We start from the raw sequence: 18,226 nt of genomic DNA on the forward strand, positions 1-18,226 counted from the left end.
TCGCTATCTCCGGTGAAATCCGCGTCTGGAACAGTCAACAACGGCTACCGTGGCCTGAGATACCTGGATCTGCACACAAGGTGCAGGGGGTAATGTGAGTACACCAACTCAGTAAGTAACAAGTCCAAACTAGGGACTTACAGGTAGTGAACAACCAAACCTCAACAGGTAATTACAATCAAACTGTACAGTAAAATAGGCATGCTTGCAGTTCAAGTGTTCAGCTCAACAGTGAGTAAATACAATTCTGAACAATGTGAATTATAAAGCTCAGCAAATCTCTACGTACCAATGTACAGAAAACATAAAAATGTACCATGTACTCCCTCTCAAGTGCTTAACCACTCAGTACTGTATATGGCCATCCGGCCCAGGGAACATCCATCCCGGAATATATACACATCACTGACACAGTCACCTAGTACAGAGAAAAGCCATTCCAGTCCTATGGAGAAGATCCATCTCCAGGTATAAGTACTTCGGACAAGATCCATGTCCAGGGAAGATCTATCCCTCAATAATATCAAGTGCGCTCACTAGGGGTGTATAGACTCCGGAGGGGCTCCTTTCAGCCCAAGCGCTATAACAAGCCAACGAAGGCATAATCAATAATCTGTTGCGGCTTGCAGCCCAATCCCATATTGTCACTCATAATTAGGCTCTCGGCCTCACTCAGTCAACACTCTCCAGTCTCACACACACGGGCTCACAATGCCATTAAACCAACCCGAAAATATGATATGATGTGCCAAATAATAATAACCGAGAGTGAGACGCGATATGATATGCATGAATAAGACTGAGTACAAAATATCAATGAAGCTAATGATATGACAGCAAGAAACGACCTCTCCGGTCTCAACAGCATCGGCATGAAGCCTTAACATGGTAATTAGCATGATTTACAGTTCATTAACTTAGTCACATAATCACTACACATGTATCAGCAAGAAAGAGTCACTAAGCGGTTCCATGGAATGATCCAGGCCACAATCCTCACGGTGCACGCCCACACCCCCGTCACTTGGCATTTGCATCACCTCAATATTTAATCATAGAACACATAGTTCGGGGTTTCGAACCCTCGAAACCAAGTTTGGAAGCGTTACTTACCTCAAACCAAGCCAAAACTTTAACACGCGATGCCTTTGCCTCTCGATTCGGCCTCCAAATGCTCTGAATCTAACCAAGATCAGTATATTAACATCAATATACGCTAAAGGAATGAAACCCACACGAAAATTATCAAATTAGACCCAAAATTCCGAATTTACTCAAACTCGGCCCCCGGGTCCACGTCTCGAAATCCGATAAAAATCACAAAACTAGAAACTCCTTTCACTCCCAAGTCTATACATACGAAAACCATCAAAACCCGACATCAAATGACCCCCAAAACCCTCAAATTAAACTCCAATTTCAAGCCCTAATCCCTCAAATTTCATCCCTAATTTCCACTAATATCATGATTAAACAATGGAAAAATCGTTATAAACACAAGTATTAAAGCTTAAGTAGCTTACCCCACGGAAAAACCCTTGATTCTCTCTTGAAATCACAGCCCTAAGCTCTAAACTCGTCCAAAAATGGTGAAGAAATGGCAGAAATTCGCGAAGGGTGGCTTTTATAGTTTCTGCCCAGGAGACTCGCACCTGCGGCCCATTACTCGCATCTGCGGGACCGCTTATGCGGTCAAACCAACCACATCTGCGGTTTTCACTTATCCGGCCTAATACTCGCACATGCGATCACGCAGGTGCGCTCTTCTTTCCGCACTTGCAGATTCTTGCTTCCTTGGCCTTAACCGCTTCTGCGGTTGCTCTTGCGCTTCTGCGGACCTCGCACCTGCGGTCCCCACTCTGCAGGTGCGGTTATTCTAGCTAAAGGAAATCTTCAGCACTTCCTCAAATCCCATCCTTGATCCATAAACCTTCCAAAATCAACCCAAGTCCCTCGGGACCTCAACCAAACATGCCAACAAGTCACATAACACCATTCAAACTTATTCAAACATTCGGAGCACTCAAAACAACATCAAAACACCAAATCACCCTCGGATTCAAGCCTAAGGATTTCCAAACTTCCGAATTCCGCAAACGATGCCGAAACCTATTAAAACTCACCCGAATAACCTGAAATTTTGTACACACGTCATGAATGACATAACGGACTTACTCCAATTTTTGAAATTCCATTCCGACCCCGATATCAAAATTTCCACTGCCGACCGAGAACGCCAAAATTCCAATTTCGCCAATTCAAGCCTAAATCTACCACGGACCTCCAAATTACATCCCGAACCCGCTCCTAAGTCCAAAATTACCTAACGGAGCTATCCGAACCATCAGAATTCACATCCGAGACCTTCTGCACATAAGTCAACATCCGGTTGACTTTTCCAACTTAAGCTTCTAAATTAGTGACTAAGTATCTCGTTCCACTCTAAGACCACTCCAAACCCGAACCAACCAACACAATACAATGAAATACAGCTGAACAACACATAAAGAAGTGGAAATGGGGGAAACGGGGCTGTAACTCATGAAACAACCGGCCGGGTCGTTACACCACTATGAACAACTGAAAGGTCCATCAATGCCACAACTCAAGACTATATTAACCACCAAGATGATAATCAAACATCCTTATTCCTTTTTGCATCTCAAGCAAATCCTTCTCGCACTTCCAAACTATCTAAGCGTAGTACTTAGTAACATAATACTCATCACATAGCTATCTTGACACTCACAGAGCCATCAATCCCACCACTAGGGACACTACCAGTCATAAGAATCCAAAGCCACATGCTCGCATAACTGAATTTGCCGAGCCAAAGCTATGATCTAAACATGGCCTTAAGTCCTTTAGACTATCCTACCTTCACAGCGTAGAAACACCATGCATCTCATCCATAACATCACGAGTTGTCGATGCACAACTGATATTGAATACTTAACATTACATACAAATAAACGAAAAGAAACCAAAAATATATACTTCAAGCTTAAATAAGTTCGCACGAAAAGAAAGAAAGAGATGTTTCCTAGATGCTTTCTAGCCTCTCGAAGATAAGTATGAACGTCATCATACTGATATGCAAGACTCTACCAGGAATTTGCTCATTACTCGTAGAACTTATAAATCTAGAGCTCTGATACCAACTTGTCAAGATCCAAATCTCACCTAGTCGTGATGTAAATAGTATATTACACAACTCTAACAAGGAATCATCAATAAATAATAAATATAAATGCGAAAATCAATAGAACTATCCCAAAAATTGGTAGCACAAGTCACGGGCGATTAAGAATAGGAATACAACACTAATATGAAGAAGGATTATATCATCTGTTTGAAATGTACATAAGCAGAATTATAAGTCTTAAACTACCATGAACAAAGTGGTAGATTGCATCTGGAATGCTAGTACATCTTCAATGCTAGCCTTCATTATCCATAATAGCCCAACTGTAAAATCTGCACGCAAGATACAAAAGTGTAGTATAAGTACCACCGATCCTATGTGCTCAGTAAGTATTTTGACAAGCCTTATTGAAGTATAGTGACGAGGTTTTTAAGTCAAAAGATACTTTATATATAACCTGCAGCTCAATAGCATGTATAATAACAAAGAAATATCTGAGGAATGACCAAATAACATTAGATGTCCATAATAAGGTGAACAAATCAAAAATAAGGTAATAAACGTGCCTTTCAAATAACTAGATAAAAGCATGTATGAATGCACCAAATCTGTGTATCCACACAATTTGCATAAAATAGCCTTATTTCAAATACTTATACATGATCATTAAGGACTATGCATGATAAAGTCCATTTTCTCATAAATTTCCAAATAGCATTTACATGAATGCTTCTACATGAGTTCAACATGTCGTTGTATGATAATACTCACCCTTTTTATCAATCTGATACTCTCCAGGTGTCCAACAACTCGCTAGTAAGTCCCATGTGTATATATAATGCATCAACTAGCATATGCAGAAGATGTGCATGAATAAAGTGTGTAAAATGCGTGAATATTCCCAAAGAATTCACTTGAACAGTCAAAGATTTCACCTTTATTCTCAAAACTCATCACATCGGATCCCACATCATAATCAACCAGAAACCCGTTGGTTTCTCACAACCTATGGTTATGCTATCAAGAGAGAAACATGAGAGAGCGATGCTAGGGGGATAGATCTATATGGTGCACGACAGAAACCTCGTACACTAGACGACAAAAACCACATGCTATAATAATATCAATAACACAATGTCCTCACGAAAGAAACTGCATGCCATAGTAATCACAATATTACAATAACTGTACGGCAGAAACCTCATCCAATAATATATCAATATCACAACACTGTATAATAGAAACTTCATGCCATAATTATCTCGTTTGCACAGACAACTTACGTGCCAAATCTTGGTCCATATTAGGGGACCATATGCAGGGAAGTATGCATGTGAATAAGAGATGAACTATATGCATGATATATTCATGCATGTAGTATATGACTATAGCTTTGACATGTGATACATCCTCCAAATAATCATTATGTTTAATTAAGAATTAAAGGCCTAAACATGATCTCTAACATAAAGAAGGGAACTCAAATAGTCATACAACAGTTTGAGGCATATCACAAGATTAACATGTGTGAATATGTGTTCATAATACAATGTAGGACTACAACAAATCAAGTATATAATCAATCTTAAGAATGGCTCATCATGCCCAAAATAAGGTATCATTAACCTAAATATTATTTCTATCATAGTTTATTGTACTTACATACATTTGATCGAGTAAGACATTAAAGTAGAACATACAATCAAACAAGTCATAAAATAGTCTAGAATCTACCCCCGAGCATGAATAACCATGATACAACATATACATTCATCACCTTACATATACATCACCCCTGCATGTAGCAAATAATATTATTTAGTAGTAAGAATTCCTTCAATTAAAGTTAAGCAAGGTATATACCTTATACGGCTAGTCATCAACCCCAAATTATGTCTAAACCTTGTTCTTGACCTCCAATCACGTAATTCCAAGCCAAACATTCCAAGAAAGTCAAACAATGATACAGCGAGCAACTTCAGTCAATAAAGCTTTGATTTTTGAAGAATTATCAAAAAGACAACAAAAGCTAACCTGAGCTAATCCCAAACTAAATACCAAATCTCGAGGACCCATAACCTGTCGTGTCGAAAAATATGTGATTAGATTTGAAATTCAAGTCCAAATCGGTACACCAATCCTCAAAATTCACTCTCTTAAGTTGTACAAGTCCAAATTTCACTTTGAAATTCCATATTTTAATGTAGAAATCTACTGGGATCAAGATATATGACCAAATCTAGGTAGAAAGCAATTACCCTTCATAGTAGCAATGAAATTCCTCTTAAAAAAATTTTCCTCTCGTGCTTCCCAAGTCAAAAATAATGGAATGAGACCTTTTCCTGAAAATCTGGACTAAAATTGCCCCTAACCAGAAATCCTTAATCGTGACCGCCAAGTCACTTGATCGTGATGCATAAACCAGCACGGCCTCCAATCCTTTTCTATGCCATCGCGGACACGCCTTAGCAATCACGAAGGCCAACCGTCCTCTCCTCTACACAAACGCGATCGGCCCTACATGAACGCGAAAGCCAAGCTTGCGCATCCAAGCTTCCTCTTACGCGATCGTGATGCACAACACACCCCTGGTCCAGCCCCTCTTCCGAGCGCGGCGCCACTAAGGGATCATAATGCGTCACTCCCAACTCCATTCTGCAAATCGCCACCCCTCTTTCATGATTGCTTAACAAATTCTGTTGCCCCACATTCCTTCTCCGCAATTGTCAGATACCCTTCCGCGATTGCGATGCCATGCAACACATCAGTAAATCAACAATCCCAAAATGACCCGAAATGATCCGAAATCACCAGAGCCCCTTGGAACCCCGTCCAATCATCCTAACAAGTTCATATACCTTATTCAAACTTGTTCAAAGTCTCAAAACACGAATAACAACATCAAAACCAAGAATCACATCAAATAAAAATCTTCAAACTTTCATAAATTCAAAATTTTCAACTTTCGAATAGAAGTACCGAATCATCCTCGGGCCACCTGAGACCCAAACCAAATGTACGTACTAGTCCAAAATTATCATACGAACCTATTGGGACCTTACAACACCAATTCGGAGTCGTTACATAGAAGTCAAACCTTGATCAACTCTTTCCAACTTAAGCTTACAAATTATGGATTACTCTTCCAAATCAATTTCGAACCTCTCGAAAATAAAAACCAGCCATGCTCGCAAGTCATAATAAATTATATGAAGATACTCAAAATCTCAAATCACAGGACAAAATGCTAGATCTCAAAATGATCGGTTGGATCGTTACAAATATTTTGGTCTATCAATATTTTACTTGGAATTTTTCCACTTCCTAGAAGTGCTATTTGTGAAATTTTTTTCCCTTTTTCTACCAAATGTTTGGTGGTCTTGGTTGGACCATAATTCCATACTTCCATGACCCAGCTTTGGGTGCAGCACCTTCCCTTTTTTACGGTTAAAATGATAGGACAAATTTAGGACGAGGTAATACCCCAAGTAAGATGTTTCTATCTCGTGTTTTGTTGACCAACATTTATCTCTTTGCTTGTCGAGGTGAGGGAATGACTTCTTATCCAAGTGTTCCCACGTTCACAAGACTCACAACCAACTCTTCGCTTTCCTTTGCCATCTTTCCTCTACTACGGCACCCACCCCTCTCCCTTATGCTTTATTTTTCTTCAATTTTCAAATTCTCATTATTACTTCCTTTCTTCTTGAATTATCAAAATTGCATTTGTTTCTCTTCCTCGTCACTAGGCCAAAAGGTACTTCGAATTTTGCTCTATCTAGCTCATGAATTGATCTTATTTTTTCTTTGCTATAAAAGAAGGGCTAAAGGAATCGAGATCAAAATTCACATCCAAAATTAGATACATTACTTCGTATTCCAATTGTGGGTCTTTCATACGGACAAGTATCTGATAGATCCTCGCAAAGATTACAGTTCTTCCATTTTCTGTTGTTGGGTTTTTTTTTTTTTTTTTTTTTTTTGCGGAGCTTATGTATCAATCCTAATTTTATTTGGATGATTTAAGTTATATGCTACTTAGCATTTGTTCTAATTTACCAATCAATGCTATTAAATAAAGTTATTCCATATCTTTTAAGTGACCTCATGGATTGTTGCTTGCTAGGAATTATTGCTGTATTGGTCTATTTTGAGAAGTTGTTGATTGTAATATGACCGAATATGGGAACTCAAGAGAAAGCTCCAGTTCGACGGCGTCTAGTTTGAATAGCAGTTCACAAGGTACTGAGGATGATCATGCCATTGCGAAAATATTGGCTGAAGAAGAAGAACAAAATGCTTTGAGGTATGGGGGCAAGCTTGGCAAGCGACTCTCTCATTTGGACTCAATCCCGGTACATTTGATATTTGCTGCTTATACTAGACAAATTTTGTATGTTATCTCGAAATTATTATTCTTTGTAGCAAGCATTGTAATAAGAAGAGAATTTTCTATGTGTATGAAGGAGTCTTCTTTTGTTTTTCTGCTTAGGCATAGTTCCAATACTGTTCCATTGTAAGTTATCAAGAATTAGCTTATTTTGTAAAATATAGAGTTTCTTCTATACATCAACACAACTATGCCTCAGCCCCAAGCAAGTTTGGGTCGGTTAATGTGAGAACTTATGATGAAATTAGCTAGTTTTAGCTTGGTTGTCAGTCTACCGCAGCCCTACTCCTTTACTCGGGCTTGGGACCAGCAATGTGAGCAAGCTCACACAGGCAGAGTCATAGTTTCTTCTATCATTTATAGAAATATAGTGGTCTTATGACATTTTGTTCGTTTGCAATTATAACAAATATGTTAATGAGCTAAGTTGATCGGATTCTTCACTTTCGGTGCCGCACCTGTGTCGATGACGTGGGTGTGGGTGTGAGATCCGTACCAGACCTGGTCAACCAATTTTTTGGTACTTTGACCAAAATCAACAGAGAACTTCAGGGCAGATACAATGATTTTTTAAAACAAAACAAAAGCTGGGGTGATATTGAAGAAAATGGAATACCTTGTATATTGAAATTTCTATGTCAGTCCTTTTCCTTTTATCTCCTTCTCGGGTTCTTCTCTTGTTCAATATTTTCTCCTTCTCGGAATACCTTGTAAGTTTTTCACATAATGTCTCATAAGTTAGACGTTTTTATAACTCTATTTTTTAATATTGGAATTATTTTTGGCCAAATCCCCGCACCCGTATCTGTACCTAAATCCGTACCCCCGAATCTTAAAATTATTGTGAAGGATCTAGCCTCTAGATCCGCACCCGTATCGGACACGCGCACTCGATTTACGAGCAACTTAGTTAATGAGTTTTTGTACAGAGTTGCACTGATGTGAGTAGTGATATAGTGTGTGTTGTACTTGTTTTCTGTTTAAGCATATGTTACTTACCATCACTTTCCACTTATAATCGTACTGTCTTTGCAGCATACTCCGAGAGTTATTGGGCAGATACCTGATTTTAATCATGCAACACTTGACCATGAGAGGCTCTCTGGCAGGTTGTGTATCACATTACTTATTGTGTCATAAGCTTGACATTCAACAAATTCGTAGTCCCTGGCTCATTAATTTTTTTTTAGGTCTGTATATGCTAGGTTATGGCATTACTCAGATTTGCTAGAAAGTTAATTGCCTAGCCATTCTTTTTTTCTTTTCTTTCTTTTCACAGTACAAGAACAATATTGATCTTGAAACCACAAATTGAAATGGACAAGCCAGATATATGACTGCAGGGGCTCTAATCGAAGGGTTGGATTTTCCATGTTATTTGGTTTCATAGAATTTAAACTGCTGTATGCTCAAACGATGCAACCTGAGAATAGATATAGCCCGCTGCTTAAAAAAATTTTAGGGTGTCGCTCTACACTGTATCTTTCTCCAGGGGATAGTTAAAACTGCTTATTTGTGATCCATAGTTGACATCATAATTTGTGGGAGAAGTCAAAAGTTATAACTTTATTCATGCTTGAAACTCCACAATAAAGAGGCTGGACATGTTACTCTTAGGGATCTCTGTACTTTTTTGGGTACTATCAGCAAGAAATGCGCTTCTTGTGAATTAATGTTATCTATCATTCAGGTTGGCAGCAAATGGGCTTGCTGAATTTCAAATTCAAGGAGATGGAAATTGCCAGGTTAGTCTCCATTAACTAGTCTAACAAGCCATTGCTACACTTGATAGGCATGTGTGCTTTTTATGACTATTTCCTTGACTTATTGGACAGTTTCGAGCCCTTGCAGATCAGTTGTATCATAATCCAGAGTATCATAAGCATGTGAGAAAGGAGGTTGTCAAACAGGTGTGTGCGCATTAAATTTTCTTTTTCATCTCATCACTGTTATAAAACAAGATGGTATGAAAGCTACTTCATGATTATGTCCGAGGATCCTTTTTCTCTAGGATGATCACATGTTCCAGCTTAGGTTCTTTTCCCGCGATTCTTGTAAGGTTATTAGTTTAACCATCAGAAACAAACAGATTGTTGCTTTTGAGGGTTGTGTACCTGAAGGATAATTTAAAGTGTCAATACTGTTTGTAGCTTTTGTGCTTTTAGTAACCTCATGTTTGAACTAAATGCAGCAGGCTATCTTTATCAGAGTTACCTATTGCAAGCATAATGGCCATTGAAAATAGGAAAATGCCATTTTTGCTAGATTGCAGTTTTCTGATTTTAAATAGTCTGTCATATTTTTGTGATCTATTTGCAAACTCAAAGATTTAGTTGAACGAGGGAGTTTTGAGGTTTACAAGATCATTTACAGAGTTTCTGGATGATAGGAATGCCCAAATACAAAGGTTGAGATGTAGCTAAGGAAGAGATGAAATAACAGGTAAAAATTTATAATTACTGGTGTTCAAGGACTTGGTTTAGTAGAATCAAGGAAAGTCTTTCGTTGTTAAGTCCATGTCAAAATGTCTGAGTTTAACAAAAAAATCGATGTTGCACCAACCTATTGCAATTCCAAAGATGTTTTAATCAATTTAGTGCCGGCATTTAGATCAAATTGTGTTCATGTTTATGCAATAAGAGGCAAGTTCTAATGCTAACTGAAGTTCTTATGCAGCAGGAAGCATGAGTCATTCTGCAGAAGCTAACAGCGGACCGCAAAGAAACTAAAGAATAGCAACTGGAATAAATTCTTAAATTCAAGCAGAAAAGGAAAAGTTGGAAAAAATAAGTGGCAATTGTTTCCTTTAATACATGAATTATGGCTCCTAAAAGTTAATCAAATATCTGAACTTGTAGCTTTGCATAAATCCTGATTAAGAAAAAGCAAATTTCCTAAAACGATACCCTCCCTGTGTTCAAACTTCAAAGACTTAAAAACCCTCCTCAATCTATGGATATGAACCTATACACACATGTTTTGACAACCGAGAAATCCTCAAGCGTCGCACAGTTCGACACTCGGTGGATAATGGGTCAGGCGCTCCCTCTACTCTTCTCCACGTAAATGCCAAACTTCTATATCCGGAAGCATTCAAACGCATGACATGTTTATAAACTAAGCATCACGCTCTTACTACTAGACCAAAGCCCCGGGGCATGTTTTAGTATTAATCAGTCCAATCATTAAATCAACTACCCTCAATCTCATATAGTTGAGGTCGGCTATATCCATTCTTCTGTAAAGGAAAATTCGAGGCTTTCTAAAACAAGATATCTCACACTTATCCTTACCCTTAACATATGTAGAAAGACTTTTGAGGAGTAACTTCCAGGGGCGTATCTAAGGGGAGGGGTATGGGTTTACGTGCACCCTTGCTCCTTTTCCTAGATCATATATAACAATATTATATCTTTTCAAGGCTACTTAAATAGATATATGTGTGCACCCAAGCTCAAAGAGTCCTATGGTGCCATGATTATTGGGTGCACCTTTACAAGTGAAGTTGGGATATCAAATCCCACGTCTATCTTGTTTTTCCTTTCTTTTTCTGGAATTGAGCTCGGGGATTTAAATCTCACGCATGTCTTGTTTTTTCCTTTCTTTTTCTAGAATTGGGCACCCCGGAGGACGAACACGTCATGTGTCCCCTCTTGCTTTTTAATCAAGTATTTTTTTTCTTTTCCTGTTGACTTTGTTTGGTTTATTCTTTCAAAATCCTCAAGTCTGACACAATGAAATTCACATTCTTTCTTTTGTCAGCATAAAATTTGTATAATTATATCAAATGCTTATAGTAGAACTAGCAGAGGTGGATGATGTAGCATATAGTCGATGGGTTAGAGTAATCCTAGTATTTTCAGCATGAAGTATATACAGATATATATGTGAGAATTCACTAAAATTGCAAAAAGAGAAAAAGAACTACAATTTCAAAAGTGTAATGGATTCATGGTCAGAACCTAAAGGTTGAACCCCTCATCATATGGACAATATGGTTAGAGAGGAAAAAGAGATGTTTGGAAGATAAAAACAGCATTTATCTTTTGTAAAATATAGATGCATGTACAATTTGTATATCTGGTGTAAGGAGAGTATGTTAGAAAATTTAGCACAGCTTCTAGACTTCTTGGACTTGTTAATGAAGAAACTGTAATGGAGTCATTGTAAGACTTTTTGTCTGTAGTTTTGCATTACCTCCTCCTTGGTACTAGCTTTAATGATTTTACCTTAATTTATCAACAAAAGAAGGATCAATATTGATCCCAAAAAAAAAGGATTTCAACCTTTGCCAAACTATGATTAGGGAATAGGAGCGCTTACTAAAATGTTTAGGGAATAGCCGAATAGGAATGATGTCAACCCCCTTTTTAAAAAAAATAGGAACTATGCCAACCCTATTAACCCCAGATTTACCTAATACTTTGTATCACTGTCTTACCTCATTCCACGTACTTTTTTGGTTTTCTTCATTCTTTCTATGATAAGAACCAACTTTTGTTCCTCTTGAGTATAACACATGAATATTTAAATTTTAGAAGTATAAGTTCAGGAAATAGGTCAAGATCTCTGCTGCTATCAAATCAAACAATTGTACATTGGATTATTGTCCAGTGACTTGCAAATGTTGTTAAGTCAATTATTCTCAGATCAAATGTTGCGACAACATTGTGTGACCAATATGAGGTTTTCTTTAGTAGGTCTCATTTTGACTTTTTTCTTCGAGTTTTCCTTGCACTCGTCTTTCGAAGGATGGCTACTTATACAGAATAGTAGGTTACTAAAAACCATTTTGTTTTCTCTTAACAGTTCGCAATATTTTTTCTTAACAGTTCGCAATATCTTCTAAGACGTAATAGTTTATGAGGTTGACCTAATTGCTCGGAATGGTGCCCCATCAATATGATCCTTAAGACTCCAAATCCATTTAAGTTCTAACTCCATTTATCCTATGTGCTTATCCTGGTTTCTGTTCTGTTTCAGCTAAAGCATTTCAGAAAGTTATATGAAAGTTATGTTCCCATGAAATACAAAAGCTACCGGAAGAAGATGAAGAGGTGAATTCTGGTTTCAATCTATAGTCTTACCTGGAGAAGACCTGACAGTCCATTAACTGAGGTATTTTTTGTTCAACCCAGGTTGGGGGAATGGGGAGATCATATCACTCTCCAAGCAGCTGCAGATAGAGTAAGTGAGGTTCTCTTTTCTTCATCAAACTGCTTCAGTGACATGACTCAATACATGTGTAAGCAGGTGTAGATCATTGTAAGACAGCTTTAGAACTAAAAATATGCTCTATAATAAGTAGGATGTGTGGCCCGTCCGACATCAAATCAGTATAGCATGTTTTGGTGGTTTATAACTTACAATTGTTTTGGTTGTTCCCTAGTAATAACAAGAACATGGAACCTTTTCAGAGGAAATCCTGTTAGATGAGTGAAATGTAGCTTTCTAGTAAGAACAAAATCCTCTTAGATGAGTGAAAACAAATTCATTAAGTTGTCTTGTTAAATTTTTCGGTAAGAATCCTTTTAGATGAGCAAAAATGAATTTCACTAGTTTTTTCAACTAGGAAAGGAATCAAATTGCTGATTGTATCAGAGCAGAGCTGTGAGAGACTAGTCAATAGTGTGAGAACTATGTCCCATGTTAAACTATGCTACCACGTGCAGGTAGAAGTCACATTTACAACCCATAAGGTCACCTTTATAATATTGCTAGTGATCTAGATTAAATTAGACGAAGATATTAGGGTTTGTATAAGTACTGTGATTTTCTTTATAACCATAAGTTGATACTGTGATATCACATACTACAAACATATAACTTTACTCTAACTGGAGTGTCCTTATAGTCATTGACATAAACTGTCGCCATGTGTACATCATAGAGTTTGAGCACCTGTCCCCCATCTACTAGGGCGTCTCGGTGTGGTGCTGCACGAGTCGACTGACATGAAAATTTGCTAGCAATGATATAGCATAGCCGCCATTCACAAATGGTCAAACTATGATCCCTCACAGGCGCGTGTGCTTTTAGATAGACGCTACCCATTTTGGAAGAGAATGTACTCTCAGTTACTGAGGTTCTCCCAGAACATTTAACTTAGAACAAGTGACCATATTTAGGTCCATTTCATAGAATTATAATAAGATGGCTGGAATGGAGGAATGCTACGGAATTGTTGTGTGATAGAAGATATATAATAGAGTGAAAGACAAGTTCTATAGGATGCTACAAGACAAGCTGTTATTTGAGAATGAATGTTTGGTAATGTTTTAGATAGTATACAGATATTAAGAATGTGTGATCATCAAAATTAGACAAGATTAGTATAAAGAAGATGAATGTTGGCCTAACTCAGCTCAAAAGCTAGCTAACGAGGTGAGGATTGCCCCATGATCATATAAGGAGATAACAATTCATCCACTCAACCAATATGGGATACCTAACACACCCTCCTCTGGGGCAGGACTGGACATCTTGGTACATGGATAATATATCATGGGGGCCCAATTTTGGATAAACCGAGAATAAGGATGAGCATGGCTATGGTATTATGTAAGGAAGATGGACACTAGCCTAACTCAACACCAAAAGCTAGCTCATGGGATGAGGATCGCCCAAGACTGTATAAGGAGAAACAATGCATTCCCTTAAGCAATGTGGGACACGTAATAATTAGAAATGATCATATCAAGTAGGAGGTGCAAGTAACGCGTGCACCTCCTACGGGTTACGCACTTATGTTGCTCGGACTCGTCAAATATGTTGTCGGGTGCATGTCAGATCCTCCAAGAGTAGTGCATTTTTGGAGGATCTTAGACGAGTGTGACAACATTTCTAGAGAGTTCGAGCAACATAAGGATAACATAAAAGAAAGTCGTTTAAGATGGTTTGGTCGTGTTTTATGTAGACCTCCATTTGCGGAGGAGTGAGAATATAATGATTAAATGTGTTAATAGGGAGACGAAATAATCTAAATCACATAAAAGAAAATTATTTAGAAAAATCTACAATCTATCATAACTAATGTAAAACTTATTAAGAGTAAAACACAAAGAAAGCAAAGGATCCATATTGGCTATACCAAATAGTTGGAATTAAAGCTTAGCTTTGTTACACTTAGATTAACTATGATGTTTGTTAGGAGCTTTTAGTTTGGTTAGAGATAATATGTAATTGTAGGTACAAATGTGAGATTTAGAGAATCTTTAGTTTTAGAAGCCCATAATTTGTCTTGATACGCATATTAGTATTGGAATAAAATTGTTCCGAATAGAACTAAATGGATAAAGACTTTGTATAGGCAACCATGACGATTTCGAGATTGAACCTAGGTAGGTTATTGTAACAAGATTTTTCTCTTTCCTTCAGGGTGAAAGGATAGCGATTCGAAGAAATCAATCGCTTAACGAAAATATTGAAAATTAAAAAAGGCATAATGGCCTAATAGCTCCCTAAACTTGCACTGGATTTTAAAGCCTGCCTATTAACTTCTGTTTTTCCCATTTTAGCACTTCTATTTGATAAAGGCACAACTAATAAACACCTTTGAATGAGCGTGTTTCTCAATCGTGTTGACAGAATGACGCATCACATACTTGTCCTTTTATTTTTCGACATGTGTAATTTGTGGGTCCTACCTTTTTAAAAAATCAATTGATGAGTAAAAATTTTAATTTCTCCTCCTTACTCTTCATCTTCATCACAGTTCCACCAGGACAGCCCCCACCCTACTGCCACCACTTTCTTCTTTATTTTTATCTTTTTATTATTTACAACAATACTAGTGTGATTTACACGTATTTTGGCCACGTCAACTACGTTATCACCCACACAAGCATGGTCGACGGTCAAAAGTATTTATTAATACTCATTTAATCAAGTAGAGGTGTTAAAATGGAAAAACTAGAAGTTGATAGGCCGGCTTTAAAATTTGGTGTAAGTTTAGGGGGCCATTAGGCCATTCTGCCAAAAAAGTAAGTGTAGTTTATATGGTAGATATTCTAGATTTATTATATTTAATTACTAGAACATTGTAGAATATTTTATATGGTATTCTAGGATATTCTCTACTTAACTGTAGGAGAATAACTATGTACTTGAATTTAACCAGATTAGGATTCTTACATAAGGAGCCTGTATTGTGTATTATCAATAAATAATATCTCCAATATATCTCCTCTCTCCTTTATCCCTCTACACTAACAATAGAACATTGACACGGGACCAAGCGTAAAAGCGACTCAGAAAGCAGGACATCTGGTGGCTATTTCTTTTCCTAAAAACCCACCTTGTGTGGATGCAGAATTTCACGAATGTGAACTTGTTTACTCTTGCCGCAAAGTACAGTAAATTTTGGAGAACATATAAGGTCTGAGAAGCAAAGGTTACATGATCAGGGACCTATAATGGATATAAAGAAATTATATTACATTTTATCAAGTTTTATTAGCCTCTGAATCACTAGGTTAGATCTGGAGATTTTCCATCTAAAGGATTTCTAGACTCTTGCTTTCTGAAGTTGCTTTAACGGTTTCTTCTTTCTTATGCTGCTTAAGCTTCCTATATACACGTCAGTTCGTTTTGTTTTTTTTTTTTTTTGGTGGGCCACTCTGCTGGTGTTGTAACTCTTTGCATTCTGTTGGATTTTGATTGCAGTATGGAGTAAAAATATGTTTGGTCACTTCTTTTCGCGAAAATGGCTACATTGAGATCCTTCCTAAGGACATACAGCCTTCTAGAGGTACATACTTCTTGTCTGTTTTACACACACATGATGCAGTGCGCATGTACTTACATAGATAGATAGCTAGCTGTTACTACCAACAGATATAATCCTATGCAAACAAACTAACATCGGATGATGTCTTGTGTTTGATATTTCTTTTCATGCACTACTCCTTTCCAATTTATGTGAACCTATTTCCTTTTTAGTCCGTGCCAAAAAGAATGGCCACTTTCTAAATTTGAAAATAATTTCACTTAAACTTCCAATTATATCCTTAACGAGAACCTTCTATAGGCACACAAATAATCTGGAATGTTTTAACCCACAAGTTTGAAAAAAATTATAGCCACACAAATGTTATGGCTTGTTTAGGACCACAAGTTATGAAAGTCTTTATTTCTTTCTTAAACTTCATGCCCAGGGGCTCACATAAATTGGAATGGAGGGAGTACTATAGTAACTGAATGCATTCTTCGGCGGAAGTTCAATTTTAGATCATGTTTGTTTGAGGATGTTCTTGAGCTGATCTTTTTTAAATAGGCAAACATTCTATTTTGGTGATGATCTAGGAAAATCTAATTAGATTTTTAAGTAACGTTGGCTACGTTCAACGCGGATCATTCTTTGTTTCAAATGCATTGTTCCAATACTTACCAGTTACCATGGAAGAACCGTTTAGTGGTGAGCAAATTATGTATGTTGTCAATGAATACAAAAATAGGACTGCGTTTTACTCTGGTTCGCATTCTTAATTCGTCTTAGGGTGTTGAATTTTCTCTAATCTTTATAAATTATATGTTCACTTTTAACAGCTTTTCTTAATTTTTAGAATTGTGGCTGAGTTTCTGGAGTGAAGTGCACTACAATTCTCTGTACGAGATTGGAGGTATATGCCTTGTTCTCAGAAACAGATCCAGAATTTACTCTCGATGGATTCAATCTTTATTTCTCAACACAAAATCCACTACACTTTTGAAATTATGCGTTCAGAATTAAATATTTGTTGAAATCTTAGTGATCTTTTCACATATACGCCTCTGCCTGTCCTGTTCCCATATCTTCCTTAAGAAATTGCCTATCATTGGTTGCTGATATGTTTGTTACTCTTCTTATCTGGATGTGCAACAGAGGTGCCTGCTAGAGTGCGCAGAAAGAAGCATTGGCTTTTCTGAGGCTTTCTTTCATCAGCAAAAGTATTCAGAACTGCAATTTAGTATACTGCCTCGAAGAAACGCATTTTGCATAGAGAAGATTTGAAATTTCAAGAGTTGTGTGTGGAGTACTACTGCATTCACTACTCTTTAGTGACGATGAGCGAGAACTTAATATGAGTATATGTTCTACAATATTTTCACTTCCTATGTGAAAGTGTAACTGGTCCATGTCTGGATATATGAAAAGGGTTACAAACAAGCATAAAGAATAGTCAAATTATAGGGAAACCTTGTTATATTGGATGAGCAAAATAGTTACTGATAATTCATATGGTCGACTTTATCTACTTCGAGATTGAGGTGTAATGATATACATATATAGCTTGACTGAAAAGTAGTAGGTACATTCCTACCACTGACTACTTGTGCATCTGCTCTTGTGTTTGCACGATGCTACAGGATAATGCATATAGCAAAATTTCATCCTCTTTTCTCTCGCTATTCCTCTTATTCTTGATCACTAACCTCAGCGTATAGTATTTGCTAGTTGGTATTAGTACGGTGGCGTAACCAGAAATTTGCATAAGGAGATCCAATAAAATGTAAAAATGTTAAACATAAGGTAAGAGCATAAGTCAATGGCATTCAATAATTTGGATATATACTATATAAAAAGTGCTTTTACCCTTTTTTCCATGGTATAAGTTTGCGATGGAGGGTAGTCGAGGGTGTACCCCTCGACTAAAGTTGGGTACACCCCTGTTGGGAGAGCAATCCCATTAAGGAGTAAGTTCTTTCCAAAT

The 18,226-nt window shown here is 37.3% G+C and overlaps 1 protein-coding gene across 2 annotated transcripts; it reads left to right on the forward strand.

Moving 5' to 3' along the window:
* The first annotated feature begins 6,697 nt into the window (after positions 1–6,697).
* On the forward strand, positions 6,698–17,909 carry LOC109242068 (OTU domain-containing protein DDB_G0284757-like). Of its 2 annotated transcripts, none has more exons than XM_019408896.1 (10): positions 6,698–6,902; positions 7,272–7,500; positions 8,571–8,644; positions 9,226–9,280; positions 9,371–9,445; positions 12,519–12,592; positions 12,674–12,731; positions 16,200–16,284; positions 17,099–17,155; positions 17,398–17,909. In XM_019408896.1, the coding sequence occupies exons 2-10, from the start codon at positions 7,318–7,320 to the stop codon at positions 17,439–17,441; spliced, it is 705 nt and encodes a 234-aa protein (XP_019264441.1). In that variant the 5' UTR covers positions 6,698–6,902; positions 7,272–7,317; the 3' UTR covers positions 17,442–17,909. The 2 variants fall into 2 exon arrangements, with proteins under 2 accessions (XP_019264441.1, XP_019264442.1); XM_019408897.1 differs by having other exon boundaries at positions 12,674–12,722.
* The last annotated feature ends 317 nt before the right edge of the window (positions 17,910–18,226 follow it).

Source organism: Nicotiana attenuata, unplaced genomic scaffold (genome assembly GCF_001879085.1).
Source record: "Nicotiana attenuata strain UT unplaced genomic scaffold, NIATTr2, whole genome shotgun sequence".
NCBI classification, from domain to species: Eukaryota; Viridiplantae; Streptophyta; class Magnoliopsida; order Solanales; family Solanaceae; genus Nicotiana; species Nicotiana attenuata.